This window comes from Pseudophryne corroboree, chromosome 2, assembly GCF_028390025.1.
Source record: "Pseudophryne corroboree isolate aPseCor3 chromosome 2, aPseCor3.hap2, whole genome shotgun sequence".
NCBI classification, from domain to species: domain Eukaryota; kingdom Metazoa; phylum Chordata; class Amphibia; order Anura; family Myobatrachidae; genus Pseudophryne; species Pseudophryne corroboree.
In genome coordinates, this window is record NC_086445.1 from 871,817,482 (window position 1) to 871,831,515 (window position 14,034).

At 44.1% G+C, this 14,034-nt stretch overlaps 1 protein-coding gene across 20 annotated transcripts in view; it reads right to left on the reverse strand.

The window, feature by feature from the left end:
• The window catches only part of MYO18A (myosin XVIIIA), a 597,092-nt gene that overhangs the window by 332,283 nt on the left and 250,775 nt on the right, over positions 1-14,034 (reverse strand). For all 20 annotated transcript variants that reach the window (XM_063955930.1, XM_063955929.1, XM_063955931.1 and 17 more), the window contains one exon: positions 1,027-1,237. In XM_063955930.1, coding sequence (XP_063812000.1) covers positions 1,027-1,237 — 211 coding nt within the window. The remainder of the gene's footprint in view (positions 1-1,026; positions 1,238-14,034) is intronic.

Below are 14,034 nucleotides of genomic sequence, written 5' to 3' on the forward strand. Positions count from 1 at the left end.
ACCAGAAAACACCCCTTCTGGCTGCAATGCTTCCAAACTAAGCATAATGTGACTGTGTACATTTATTCAGAAAAGACGTTAATGTCTGCGTTACTTTAATAACTTGTGTGAAAGTGTGGATACAAATATGCACATAGTATGGCACATAGTTATTCTAGTGTTATATAACAGACTAGCTACATTTGAATATTGCTAAAAGGACACTTAAGACAAGTTGAGAAAACCCTGGCATATAATAAACAGAGGAAGCTGAAAGACAGACCCGTTCATGTGCTTGCCAAGACACTTCTATCAGCTAAAGACAGTTATAGAGCACTGCCATCTAGTGGCCAATATTAACTTTGCATTGTGAAATTCATTATTTTATTTAACAAAAAATAAAAATTATATGTTATCTTTGTTGTCAAAAAGAAGAAAAAAAAACTTTGCTTTGTGTACTGTATCTACTGATCTTACACTTTGTACTTATCACTTGTATCTGCTCAAAATAAACAGTTCTTAAAACAAAAACACATGTTATAACAATGCTGCAGCATTATGTCTGTGTAAGAAACACTAAAGCTAAAATATGAGTTTCTTTACAAAAAGAATTTAGAATCTAAAAAAAAAATAATGTAAAAATAATTGAGCCACGTTTCATTGTGGGGTCGGCACTGTTTCCATTACACACCTGACTTCCTGTCAGTATGATAAGACGCTGCAGGAAACCTTTCCGAGCCTAAAAAGCCTGATAAGAGAGGATATCAGCTTGTAGTGAGGCAGATCACAATGTTATATACAACGTCAAATATCTTCTCTCCTGCCAGTGAATTGGAACAGTCTCCTGACTACCGGTCACATACAGTAACTACATCCCGCAACGTAGACATTTGTCAGGGTTATGAGAAGACATCTAATATTCAATTAACTTGCATTCTAGATGAAGCAGCCATTTATACGCCTAACACAACAGCAGAGCCAGACTCCTGCAGTAACTCAGTCAGCTGGTAGTATAAGACAGCCTCCATTATTGACATCATGCCGTACCTGACAGGATCTTGCCTGTGCTACCAGACACTGTAGCGAGATACTGGATAAGGTGCTGGCAACTTGTGGTTTTCCCGGAACCGCTGCTCCCTAGTAAGACGATAGATTGATCCTGGCGAGTCATCAGCATATTCCAGTATGCAGCCTGCGCCACCCCATATATATGAGGTGATGTGTCCTCTCTGCGACATCCCTTGAACATGTGCATCACCTGTGAGGAGACAACATGGTGGGTTAACAGGCAGCAACACAGAATCCTATGGTATTGGAATGAATAGAAGGGACAATGGCTAAGAAAAAATGTCTGACATTTGCCCCAGCCCTGGAGTTTAGAAGACCCGTTCAGGAGAAAGCATGTATACACAGTGTCTAAACTGTAGTGTTGCCACCAGCTTCTAACTGGGACAGCTTGTATGACTGAAGATGTCCTTTAATTCTAACTCTCCCTTTCCCAATTTCAGACTAATATGTCAGTGTTAAAGGGACTGGTGAACACAGATCCTTGTAACTACAGGCATACAAATGAAATCTTTGGCTTGGAGTCATATACTGCTTTGCTGTTGTACCCCCAAGCATTCTGTGCATCTAGTAAAAGTTGCAGGAGGGCATGTTCAAGTAAGTCAAAAGCTGCAGGTAGGCAGTCCATTTACATGATAGCCTACACTATGCTTTAGGCAGAAAAGCACTATCACGTTCCTGTTTAAACTTACATTTGCATGAAATGAATTCACAGTATTGAGTGTGGTATCTCAATGTTTTCAGACTCGTCCTAGGATGTGATAAATGTAATGGCTTTGAATAACAGCATATGAATGTGCCACTCTTGCTAATCTCAAGTGGGTAAAGCTGTAAAAATCGTCGGGATAACAGAGGGCTGGAGGTTACTGGAAAGCAAATGTGCTCAATGATCTTGCAATCCTCTGTTTAAATTTCAAGAGTGCTTTCAGCGTTTTATACAAATGGCTTTCAATACTGAAAGAACTGATGGAAGATAAGGGATGGTTTTATTAGGAATCTTGACTGTGACCATAATTAGGAGTGAATGTACCTGCACGGTGTCGCTCAGGGGGGATTTGTGTTGCCATGGTAACATGGACATTTAACATGGAAACAGGGGGGAAAAACTGACAGGATGTGAATGGCCTGGACTGCACTGATGGATCTCACTTCAGAGCAAATTTATAATGAAACCCAGGGAGATTGATGTCTCTGTGCTCACTGAATAAGGGGTCTCTAATGCTGGCGTGGAAGGGTAATTTAGCAGCAAAAATGGCGTCCCCTGAGACCGACGACTGTACTACATAAAGAGTGAATTGAAAAGACAACATGATACAGCTTCAGACATAACTATCATCAGGTGTCCAACTGCCACCAAATCGGCTCTAGAATGATTTTTGGAAACTACACCTTAATGATACTGTGCATCACATGAGGAATCTGAATCACTTACTGTGGCAGTTATCAAAACTACAAAAATGAATAATAATCCTTTTATTTATACAGTATTTTCTGAAAGTGCTTATAAAAAGTGTACCAGCTTTTTTTTTTTTTTTTACTTAAACAATACCATTTGCCTATATATAGTAAAGGCAGCCATTTTGACTATGTAGGGAACAGTTAAAAGAACGTAGCTTGTTGATTCACTAGGAGTAAATGACGCTGAGGCACTTCATGCAAACACAGCCGGGACTGCCATTTTGTGGGCAAAGACGACACCATATCTAAAGGTTAAACATTTTCCTATTTCCCCCTTTCAGGCATTGAATATGAATCAAATCACCTGCAAGATAGAGGTGTACATGGAAATTCTATGGTGGAGATCCCGCACAGATGTGTTCTCTTTTCTTATATCAAATGATGGAAAGCGGTTAAAATACCGCTAGTCGGGATCCAGGCGGTCATAATGCAGGCGCCGGAATCCTGACAGGTGGTGAAATGCCGCCACTGGAATACAGGCAAGACAGGCTATTCTCCCTCTATGGGTGTCGTGGACACCCGACACCCATAGAGGGAGAATATAACCTTGCCCGCAGCGTGGCGAACGAAGAGTCCGCAAGGAACTTTCTAGCGATTGCCCCGCTGCCGGCATACTGGTGGCCGGGATGCCGCTGTCGGTATACTGACCGCAGGTAATTCATACTGAACCCCAAATGATATATCATACAATTGCTAAAACCAACATACTTGTTATATACCTCAATATAAATTGGAGAATGATAGCAGTTGGTGGTGCTCCCAAGAGTCAATATGTTATATCATTAAACAAAAGACAGAAAAGTAGACTCTCTTTGCTGGGGCACTTAGCAAAGTGCCCCAACAAAGAGAATCTACTTCTCTGTCTTTCGTTTAATAAGATAGAGGTGTATAATGAAAAAATTAAAAAATAATTAAAAAGATTCATGTAGACGACTTGCCCTGCTGACCTTCCCCCTCCTCAGGCAAGGAAAGAACCAACTGCACGAACCAATAATAATAATACCCAAGGCAGCCATCAGGGGGGGACTGGAGTCCCGGGCCCTTACAGAGAGGGGGGCCCACCCTTGGCTCCTACCGCCAATACCTGTAGAGCTGCACCAGTCTGTGAATCAACAGCAGGCTAATGCGCATAGTGGACTTCTTAAAAGAAGCCTTATCTGCGCATCAGCTCTCTGTAAACTGTTCCTTCAGGTCCGCAACACTCCACCTATATGTAACGTCACAATGTATGACATCACATAGGGGTGGAGCAGTACGGCTTTTTCTTTTTTGGGGGGAGAGGGAGAGGCCCTGTCTATTTTGTCAGTCAATGGCCCCACAATTTCTGATGGCAGCCCTGATAATACCAAACATTAAATGAATCTATTAACCCACGCTCTATTATTAAAAAATTAACAGAAAACCCAAAAATGTCCAATATACTTAACAAGTAACTCGAATCAAATAATGATGTATCCACCACTTATACTCCATAGGGGGGGAATTCAATTAGCTGCAATAACCCATTTACAGGGGTTAACGCAGTTAAATGCAATTTAGCGTGGCACAGCACAAATTTTTTGATATTTCATTTTTTCCTGTTCAATTAAGCTGCATTAACCCTGGATAGGATTCAATGTAGATTTTTCTTTGCAGCCCCTGAGCAAGGGAAACGTTTTTGAAAATTAATATTTTAAAATAAAAATGTTGATATTTGGCCAGAACCCCTGTGACACCCCCTAAAGATTAATTAGGTACAAAGAAATTTTTAAATAGCTTAAAACTACAATTTGGGGTGATATTATGCAGAATAATGGGTTAAATCAGAGTTTTCCAAACGCCTCCATTATAGTATAGGTTTAAAGGAAATCCACGCTTGAACAAAAGTGACTTAATTAGTACCTCAGTCATTTTGAGTTATCTATCTTGGCTCATATACAGTATATCCTTAAAACCTGGACCATAATGGTAGAGTTTGGGAACCTCTAGGTTAAATGATGTGGGACAGGTATATGGGGGCATTGTACTGATGGGACAGGTGTTTTCAGGTGTTTTTTTGTTTTTGTTTTACAAAATGGCAAAAATTACAAACTTACAAGCATTTATATAAAACATTAATTTGCTGAAAACCTTTCTATTATTTCTCAATGTTATTGAAAAAAAATTCAAAAATCAGATATTTAAACACTTTTAAATCCCCAAATACTTTGCTTTTGGTCACTAACTGAATTACTGTTATCCAATAAAAAAAATTGAGGTACAGCCAGATTTCCCCATTTTTCCCCACACTTAGAGGCTCATTCAGGTGCTGTTGGATATTCGGATATTGTACACACATCGGTAGATGTGCGGTCGCACCAAGGAATGAGTTGCAAAGTGAGTGACTTCTCACTTAGGGCCATATGCAATTGCGGTCGAATTGCCTCAAATGTCGAAAAACGGGGCATTTTCGACACAAAAAATGATTCGACAATGCAATACAGTACTTTTCGACAAAAAAACGGCAGTTTCAGATTCGACTTTTTGCAATTCGACAGTTGTCAAATTCGACATGTCTGCAATGGTAAAAATGCGGCTTTTCGACAAAAGTATATTCAACTGAAGAATGTAGATTCGACAACAGTGCTTTTCGACAGTCATTTCGTCAATTTCAGTCCGCCTCATTTTGCTGGCGGGATCTAATAAAAAAAATTTAAAACTTGTTTTTTTTGTTGTTGCTAATAGCATATCTATTTATATTAGAAGGGATTATCTATTTGGTTTGTCTATTAGGAGCCACAAGTATTATTTAATATATTTTTTAAAAGAATATTTTTTTTTTTTACTGACTAAAATAATATGGAGAGATCAGAGCATGTTTTTCAGTGGGATTGGGTAGGAATGGGTTAAAAAGCATGAAAAAAAATGCATGGGGTCCCCCCTCCTAAGCATAACCAGCCTCGGTCCTGGTTGTAAAAATACGGGGGAAAAATTGACAGGGGATCCCCCGTATTTTAACAACCAGCACCAGCGGCGAGTAACCTCAACCGCTGACGTAAAGTTCCCACCATTGAATATAATGGAGCGGCATAGTGCTATGCGCCGCCTGACAGCTCAGACGCGCACAGCCAATCAGGAGAGTGCCACGACGTGGCGCTCCCTGATTGGCTCAAGGGACCCTCTTTGACAGGAGTCACGGGGGATCCCAGCAGTTGGGAAAAGGGGTCCCATGTGTAAACATGGGACCCCTTTCAGTGCGTGGATCGGGTTTTGCGTTTTATTATTTTGCCAAGTACGTGGATTACAAACTAAGTAGAGGACAGATCTACACAGGATTTTTGTGAGTATAATTTTATTTACAGGTAACCTGTGGATTTTACTGGTGAAGAGGACCGACACTTCGTGTCAACATAGGTAAGTATGTGTGAGTCGGTGTGCATGTATGTAATAAAGTTTTACTTTCACGGTATGTGTGTGTACTGTTTTTATTTGGATATTTTTTTTGCAGTAGAACTACAGGTACCAGCGGGACCGTTTACCCCCCGCATGCTGGTACTTGTGGTTCTCCAAGTACCAGCTTGCGGGGGAGGCTTGCTGGGACTTGTAGTTCTGCTACAAAAAACAATATTCTTTATTTTGTCACTTGGCTATCAGCCTCCCATCCGGCGCCCTTGGATGGGGGTGGGGGTGGGAACAGCCTCAGACTTCATCCGTGGCCCTTGGGTGGCTGGAGGGGGGGGACCCCTTGATTTAAGGGGTCCCCACTCCTCCAGGGTACCCCGGCCAGGGGTGACTAGTTGGGGATTTAATGCCACGGCCGCAGGGACCAGTATAAAAGTGTCCCTCGGCTGTGGCATTATCTCTCCAGCTAGTGGAGCCTGGTGCTGGTGTGAAAAAATAAGATTTTACTTACCGGTAAATCTATTTCTCGTAGTCCGTAGAGGATGCTGGGGACTCCGTAATGACCATGGGGAATAGACGGGCTCCGCAGGAGATAGGGCACTTTAAGAAAGCTTTGGATTCTAGGTGTGCACTGGTTCCTCCCTCTATGCCCCTCCTCCAGACCTCAGTTAGGGAAACTGTGCCCAGAGGAGATGGACAGTACGAGGAAGGATTTTTGTAAATCTAAGGGCGAGATTCATACCAGCCACACCAATCACACCGTATAACTTGTGATAAACTACCCAGTTAACAGTATGAACAAACAATATAGTCTCGGCCAAACCGATGAAACTACAACATAACCCTTATGTAAGCAATAACTATATACAAGTCATGCAGAAGAAGTCCGCACTTGGGACGGGCGCCCAGCATCCTCTACGGACTACGAGAAAAAGATTTACCGGTAAGTAAAATCTTATTTTCTCTAACGTCCTAGAGGATGCCGGGGACTCCGTAAGGACCATGGGGATTATACCAAAGCTCCCAACCGGGCGGTAGAGTGTGGATGACTCTGCAGCACCGAATTGAGCAAACAGGAGGTCCTCCTCAGCCAGGGTATCAAACTTATAGAACTTTGCAAAGGTATTTGACCCCGACCAAGTAGCAGCTCGGCACAGCTGTAGTGCCGAGACGCCTCGGGCAGCCGCCCAAGAAGAGCCCACCTTCCTAGTGGAATGGGCCTTAACCGATTTAGGTAACGGCAATCCTGCCATCGAATGCGCCTGCTGAATCGTGTTACAGATCCAGCGAGCAATAGTCTGCTTAGAAGCAGGGCCGCCAACCCTGTTGGCTGCGTACAGGACAAACAGTGCTTCTGTTTGTCAGATCCTAGCCGTTCTGGCCACGTAAATTTTCAAAGCCCTGTCCACATCAAGGGACTCGGAATCCTCCAAGTCACGCGTAGCCACATGCACGACAATAGGTTGGGTCATATGAAAGGATGAGACCACCTTAGGCAGGAATTGAGGACGGGTCCGCAATTTCGCTCTATCCATATGGAAAATCAGATAGGGGCTTTTAGGTGATAAAGCCGCCAATTCCGCAATTCGCCTAGCCGAAGCCAAGGTTAACAACATGACCACCTTCCAGGTGAGATATTTCAACTCCACTGCCTTAAGTGGTTAAAACCAATGTGACTTAAGGAACCGTAACACCACGTTAAGGTCCCAAGGCGCCACCGGCGGTACAAAAGGAGGCTAAATATGCAGCACTCCCTTCACAAACGTTTGTACTTCAGGAAGAGAAGCCAATTCTTTTTGGAAGAAAATGGATAAGGCCGAAATTTGAACCTTTATCGATCCTAATTTCAGGCCCAAATTCACTCCAGTATGAAGGAAGTGAAGCAGACGGCCCAAAAGGAATTCCTCCGTAGGAGCATTCCTGGCCTCACATCAGGAAACACATTTTCGCCATATTCGGTGATAATGTTTCGATGTCACTTCCTTCCTAGCCTTAATTAGGGTAGGAATGACCTCCTCCGGAATACCCTTTTCCGCTAGGATCCTGCGTTCAACCGCCATGCCGTCAAATGCAGCCGCGGTAAGTCTTGGAACAGACAGGGCCCCTGCTGCAGTAGGTCCTGTCTTAGAGAAATAAGCCACGGATTCTCTGTGAGCATTTCCTGTAGATCTGGATGCCAGGTCCTCCGTGGCCAATCTGGAACAATGAGAATTGTTCTCACTCCTCTTCTTATTATTATCCTCAACACCTTGGGTATGAGAGGAAGAGGAGTAAACACATAGACCGACTGGAACACCCACGGTGTCACTAGGGCATCCACAGCTACTGCCTGAGGGTCTCTTGACCTGGCGAAATAACTCTGCGGCTTTGTGTGGAGGCGGGACGCCATCATGTCTATCAGTGGCAGTCTCCACCGAATTGCAATCTGTGCTAAGACTTCCTGATGAAGTCCCCACTCTCCAGGACGTAGGACGTGTCCACTGAGGAAGTCTGCTTCCCAGTCGTCCACTCCCGGAATGAACACTGCTGACAGTGCGCTTACATGATTCTCCGCCCAGCGAAGAATTCTGGTGGCTTCCGCCATCGCCACTCTGCTCCTTGTGCAGCCTTGGCGGTTTACATGAGCTACTGCGGTGACGTTGTCTGACTGGATCAGAACCGGTTGGTCGCGAAGTAGGGTCTCCGCCTGACGTAGGGCGTTGCATATGGCCCTTAGTTCCAAGATGTGAAGACAAGTCTCTTGACTTGACCAAAAACCTTGGACATTTTTTTTTCCCTGTGTGACTGCTCCCCAACCTCGGAGGCTCGCGTCCGTGGTCACAAGGATCCAGTCCTGAATGCCGAACCTGCGGCCCTATAGAAGGTGAGCACCCTGCAGCCACCACAGGAGAGATACCTTGGCCCTGGGGGAGAGGGTGATCAACTGATGAATCTGTAGATGTGACCCGGACCACTTGTCCAGTAGGTCCCATTTGAAGTCCTCGCATGAAACCTGCCGAAGGGAATGATTTTCCCCGGACTCGGGTGCAGTGATGCCCTGACACCTGTCTTGGTTTTAATAAGTTCCTGACTACAGTCATGAGTTCCTGGGCCTTCTCTATCTGAAGGTAAACCCCTTTCTGGTCCGTATCCAGAATCATACCCAAGAAGGGCAGACTAGTCATAGGAACCAACTGTGACTTCGGGATATTGAGAATCCAGCCGTGTTGCTGTGACACCTTCAGCGAAAGTGACACGCTGTTCAACAACTGCTCTTTTGATCTCGCCCTTATAGGAGATCGTCCAGGTATGGGATAACTGTGACTCCTTGCTTGCGTAGGAGCACCATCATTTCCGCCAATTACCCTGAAATTGGTAATGACAATACTGTACCGCAATTCTCAGGTACGCCTGATGGGGTGGATAAATGGGAACATGAAGGTATGCAGCCTTTATGTCTAGATACACCATCAAATCCCCCCTTTCCAGGCTGGCCATGATCGCTCTGAGCGATTCCACTTTAAATTTGAACCATTTCCAGTATAGGTTCAGAGATTTTAATTTTAAATAGGTCTGACCGAACCGTACGAATTCAGGACTGCAGCCAAGGTTGAGTAATATCCCCTTCCTTGTTGCAGGAGGGGAACCTTGAGCACCACCTGTTGGAGATACAATGTGTGAATTGTATTCAATATAATCTCCCCTTCTGGGGGAGAAGCCGGTAGATCCGATAAGGAAACCCGGCGAGGAGGCACCTTTCGAATTCCTTTGTAACCCTGAGAACAATTTTTATTGCCCCGGGATCCACCTGTGAGTGAACTCAGATGTGGCTGAAGAGTCGAAGACGTGCTCCCCCTGGGGCGGACTCCCTTAGCGGAGCTCCCGCGTCATGCGGTGGATGTAGTAGAGGCTGGGGGAGGACTTCTGTTCCTGGGAACTAGCTGTGCCCCGTGCCCTTACCTCTGGTAAGAAAAGACGCTCCTCATACTTTCTTGCTATTCTGCGACCGAAAGGACTGCATTTGATAATGTCGTGCTTTCTTAGTCTGTGAGGGAATATAAGGCAAAAGATCAGAATTACCAGCTATAGCTGTGGAGACCAGGTCCGAGAGCCCTTCTCCACACAATTCCTCAGCCTTGTAAGGTAAACCCTCCATATGCCTTTTAGTCGGCATCACCTGTCCATTGCATGTTCCACAGGACACGTCTAGCAGAAATCGACATAGCGTTGACTCTAGAACCCAGTAGACTAACGTCTCTATGGGCATGTCTAATATATATATATATATAAGACAAATTTTTTTACATATAAATATATATATATATATATATATATATATATATCCACAAAGATTCAGTGTTGCGCACCAGGATCTAATAGTATCCAGAGTTAATGTCCAATTAAGTGCAGCTTCAAAATCCTCTCCGTGCCAAGGAGTGTTTGTACAAACTGTTAAGAAAGTGGAGAGCGCACTCATAAGTGTATAAATAATAACAACTTTACTTATAACATATGCTCACATACATTGAGGTTAAAATTCATCGGCAATAGTATTGCATTAGACTTAGCCACTCCGATATTCAAGTCCGCGGCTCGTCTCTGCACCGGCTCTGTTTCCGGAGGATGACGTCACAACGTCCACGTCAAGATTAGCCACGCCCAACGCGTTTCGTACTGAAGGTACTTCGTCAGGGGGTGTGGTTTACCCAGTTCATATCACCTATATATACCCAATCTGGGTGTCGATCTTCATTAAAGTGCAATTAGCCATAAACATAAACAATTTCAGGATATCATCATCTAAATAGTTAAAACATCGTAGAAATAACGTAAAATAAGTGGGAGCCATAAAATCACTATAAGTTATACACTCGTAACATTATATTCATTACTCTATTACGATCTCTCTATTTTATTACAATTACAGATCCAGCTGATCCACATGATATGCTTAAAATTTAATTGTTGTCACCAGGATATTAACTCCAAGTTAGTTAAAACACGTATAGTATGGAATGAGTCACATCAGATACAAGGCCGAACACATTCACTCCTACACGCCGCCCCTTCATCGTCACCTGCCATATGTATGCACCAAGAGTTTGCCGGTCGGGACGTAGCCACTGCCACCGGCAGTTCTGCAACACATACAGACAGGATTATCGATTCAGGAATGGCACAATATCACATCCTTCATTCAGGCCATGTGGTGTGAATGTGTTCAGCGTGTAGATCCAAAATGTTTCTCTCTTTGAGAGTAGATTCAATAAATCTCCTTTTCTTTCATCGAGTTGTACCCGTTCTATTGCTTTAAAGGAAAAGCCCTGAAGTTTTGACTCACAACAGCTAGCAAAATGTCGTGGTACGCTATGATTTTCCACCTTATTGATGATATTTCGTATATGTTCCAATATTCTTAGTTTTAGAACCCGTTTAGTTTTACCCACATAGCGTTGTATGTAAATGTGGGAAACGCTATGTGGGTAAAACTAAACAAAACTTCAGGGCTTTTCCTTTAAAGCAATAGAACGGGTACAACTCGATGAAAGAAAAGGAGATTTATTGAATCTACTCTCAAAGAGAGAAACATTTTGGATCTACACGCTGAACACATTCACACCACATGGCCTGAATGAAGGATGTGATATTGTGCCATTCCTGAATCGATAATCCTGTCTGTATGTGTTGCAGAACTGCCGGTGGCAGTGGCTACGTCCCGACCGGCAAACTCTTGGTGCATACATATGGCAGGTGACGATGAAGGGGCGGCGTGTAGGAGTGAATGTGTTCGGCCTTGTATCTGATGTGACTCATTCCATACTATACGTGTTTTAACTAACTTGGAGTTAATATCCTGGTGACAACAATTAAATTTTAAGCATATCATGTGGATCAGCTGGATCTGTAATTGTAATAAAATAGAGAGATCGTAATAGAGTAATGAATATAATGTTACGAGTGTATAACTTATAGTGATTTTATGGCTCCCACTTATTTTACGTTATTTCTACGATGTTTTAACTATTTAGATGATGATATCCTGAAATTGTTTATGTTTATGGCTAATTGCACTTTAATGAAGATCGACACCCAGATTGGGTATATATAGGTGATATGAACTGGGTAAACCACACCCCCTGACGAAGTACCTTCAGTACGAAACGCGTTGGGCGTGGCTAATCTTGACGTGGACGTTGTGACGTCATCCTCCGGAAACAGAGCCGGTGCAGAGACGAGCCGCGGACTTGAATATCGGAGTGGCTAAGTCTAATGCAATACTATTGCCGATGAATTTTAACCTCAATGTATGTGAGCATATGGTATAAGTAAAGTTGTTATTATTTATACACTTATGAGTGCGCTCTCCACTTTCTTAACAATATATATATATATATATATATATATATACTAGGGACAATAACATGGCATCCTTATCTAGGGTTTCAATCTCCGCTGACAAGGTATCTCTCTACGCTGCTACAGCGCTATAAACCCATGCCGACACAATCGCCTGTCTGAGTAGTGTACCAGAATGTGTGTAAATGGACTTCAAAGTACTTTTACTGCATGCTATCTGCAGGATCCCTGAGGATAGCTGTTAAGTCAGCGCTACCTTTTTGGGTAAGCGTGTCAATGCCTTGTACACCCTAGGGGAAGATTCCCATCGTATCCTGGCCCCATTAGGGAAAGGATACTCCCTGAGAATTCTTTTTGGGAAGCTGCAGCTTCTTGTCTGGAGATTCCCGCTCTTTTTCTTCATGAGAGGAGGGAAATTTACCTCAGCTTTCTTCCCCTTAAACATGTGTACCCTCGTGTCAGGGACAGATGAGTCATCAGTGATATGCAAAACATCTTTTATTACAATAATCATATATTGAATACTATTCTGCCAGTCTTGGCTGTACTTTGCATTATCGTAGTCGACACTGGAGTCAGACTCCGTGACGATATCAGTGTCTATTATTTTGGATAGTGAGCGTTGTGAGACTCTGAAGGTCTCTGTGACATAGGGACAGACATGGGTAGATTCCCTGTCTGTTCTCTAATCTTTTGTAAAAAATTCATCTTAGCACTGAATTTCACATATCCAATCAGGTGTCGGCGTTGTCGACGGAGACACCACACACACACATTTGCTCCATCTCTTCCTTAGGAGAGCCTTTTACCGCAGACATGTCGACACACGTACCGACACACTCCACACACACAGGGAATCTCTTATCTGAAGACAGGTTCCCCCTTAGGCCCTTTGGAGAGACAGAGAGAGAATATGCCAGCACACACCCCAGCGCTATATGACCCAGGAAAAAACACAGAATGTTTACCCAGTAGCGCTGCTGTAATGTATAATCGCCAAATATGTGCCCCCCCTCTACTTTAAAACCCTCTTTCACCGTGTGTCAAGCAGGGGAGAGTCCGGGGAGCTTCCTCTCAGCGGTGATGTGGAGAGAAAATGGCGCTGGTGAGTGCTTAGGGAGAAGCCCCGCCCCCTCGGCGGCGGGCTTCTGTCCCACTCAAACTTACTAAAATATGGCGGGGGCTCTTTTATATACATGTACAGTGCCCACCTGTACATGAATATAGTCTTTTGCCATAAGAGAGGTGTTTATATTGCTGCCCAGGGCGCCCCCCCTGCGCCCTGCACCCTTACAGTGACCGGAGTGTGTGAGGTGTGTGGAGCAATGACGCACAGCTGCAGTGCTGTGCGTTACCTCAGTGAAGCTCTGAAGGCTTCTGCCTCCGGAGACGTCTTCTGGCTTCGTTTCTTCTGGCTCTGTGAGGAGAACGGCGGCGCGGCTCTGGGAGTGAACGCACAGGACGAACCTGTGTTCACCCCCTCTGGAGCTAATGGTGTCCAGTAGCCGAGGAAGCAGAACCTATCATTTAAGTAGGTCTGCCCCTCTCTCCTCAGTCCCTCGATGCAGGGAGCCTGTTGCCAGCAGTGCTCCCTGTAAAAATACAGAAAAAATCCAAACAAAAATGCTTTCTAGGCAGAGAACTCAGGGGAGCTCCCTGCAGTGCACCCATTCTCCTCTGGGCACAGTGTAAAACTGAGGTCTGGAGGAGGGGCATAGAGGGAGGAGCCAGTGCACACCCAGAATCCAAAGCTTTCTTAAAGTGCCCTATCTCCTGCGGAGCCCGTCTATTCCCCATGGTCCTTACGGAGTCCCCAGCATCCTCTAGGACGTTAGA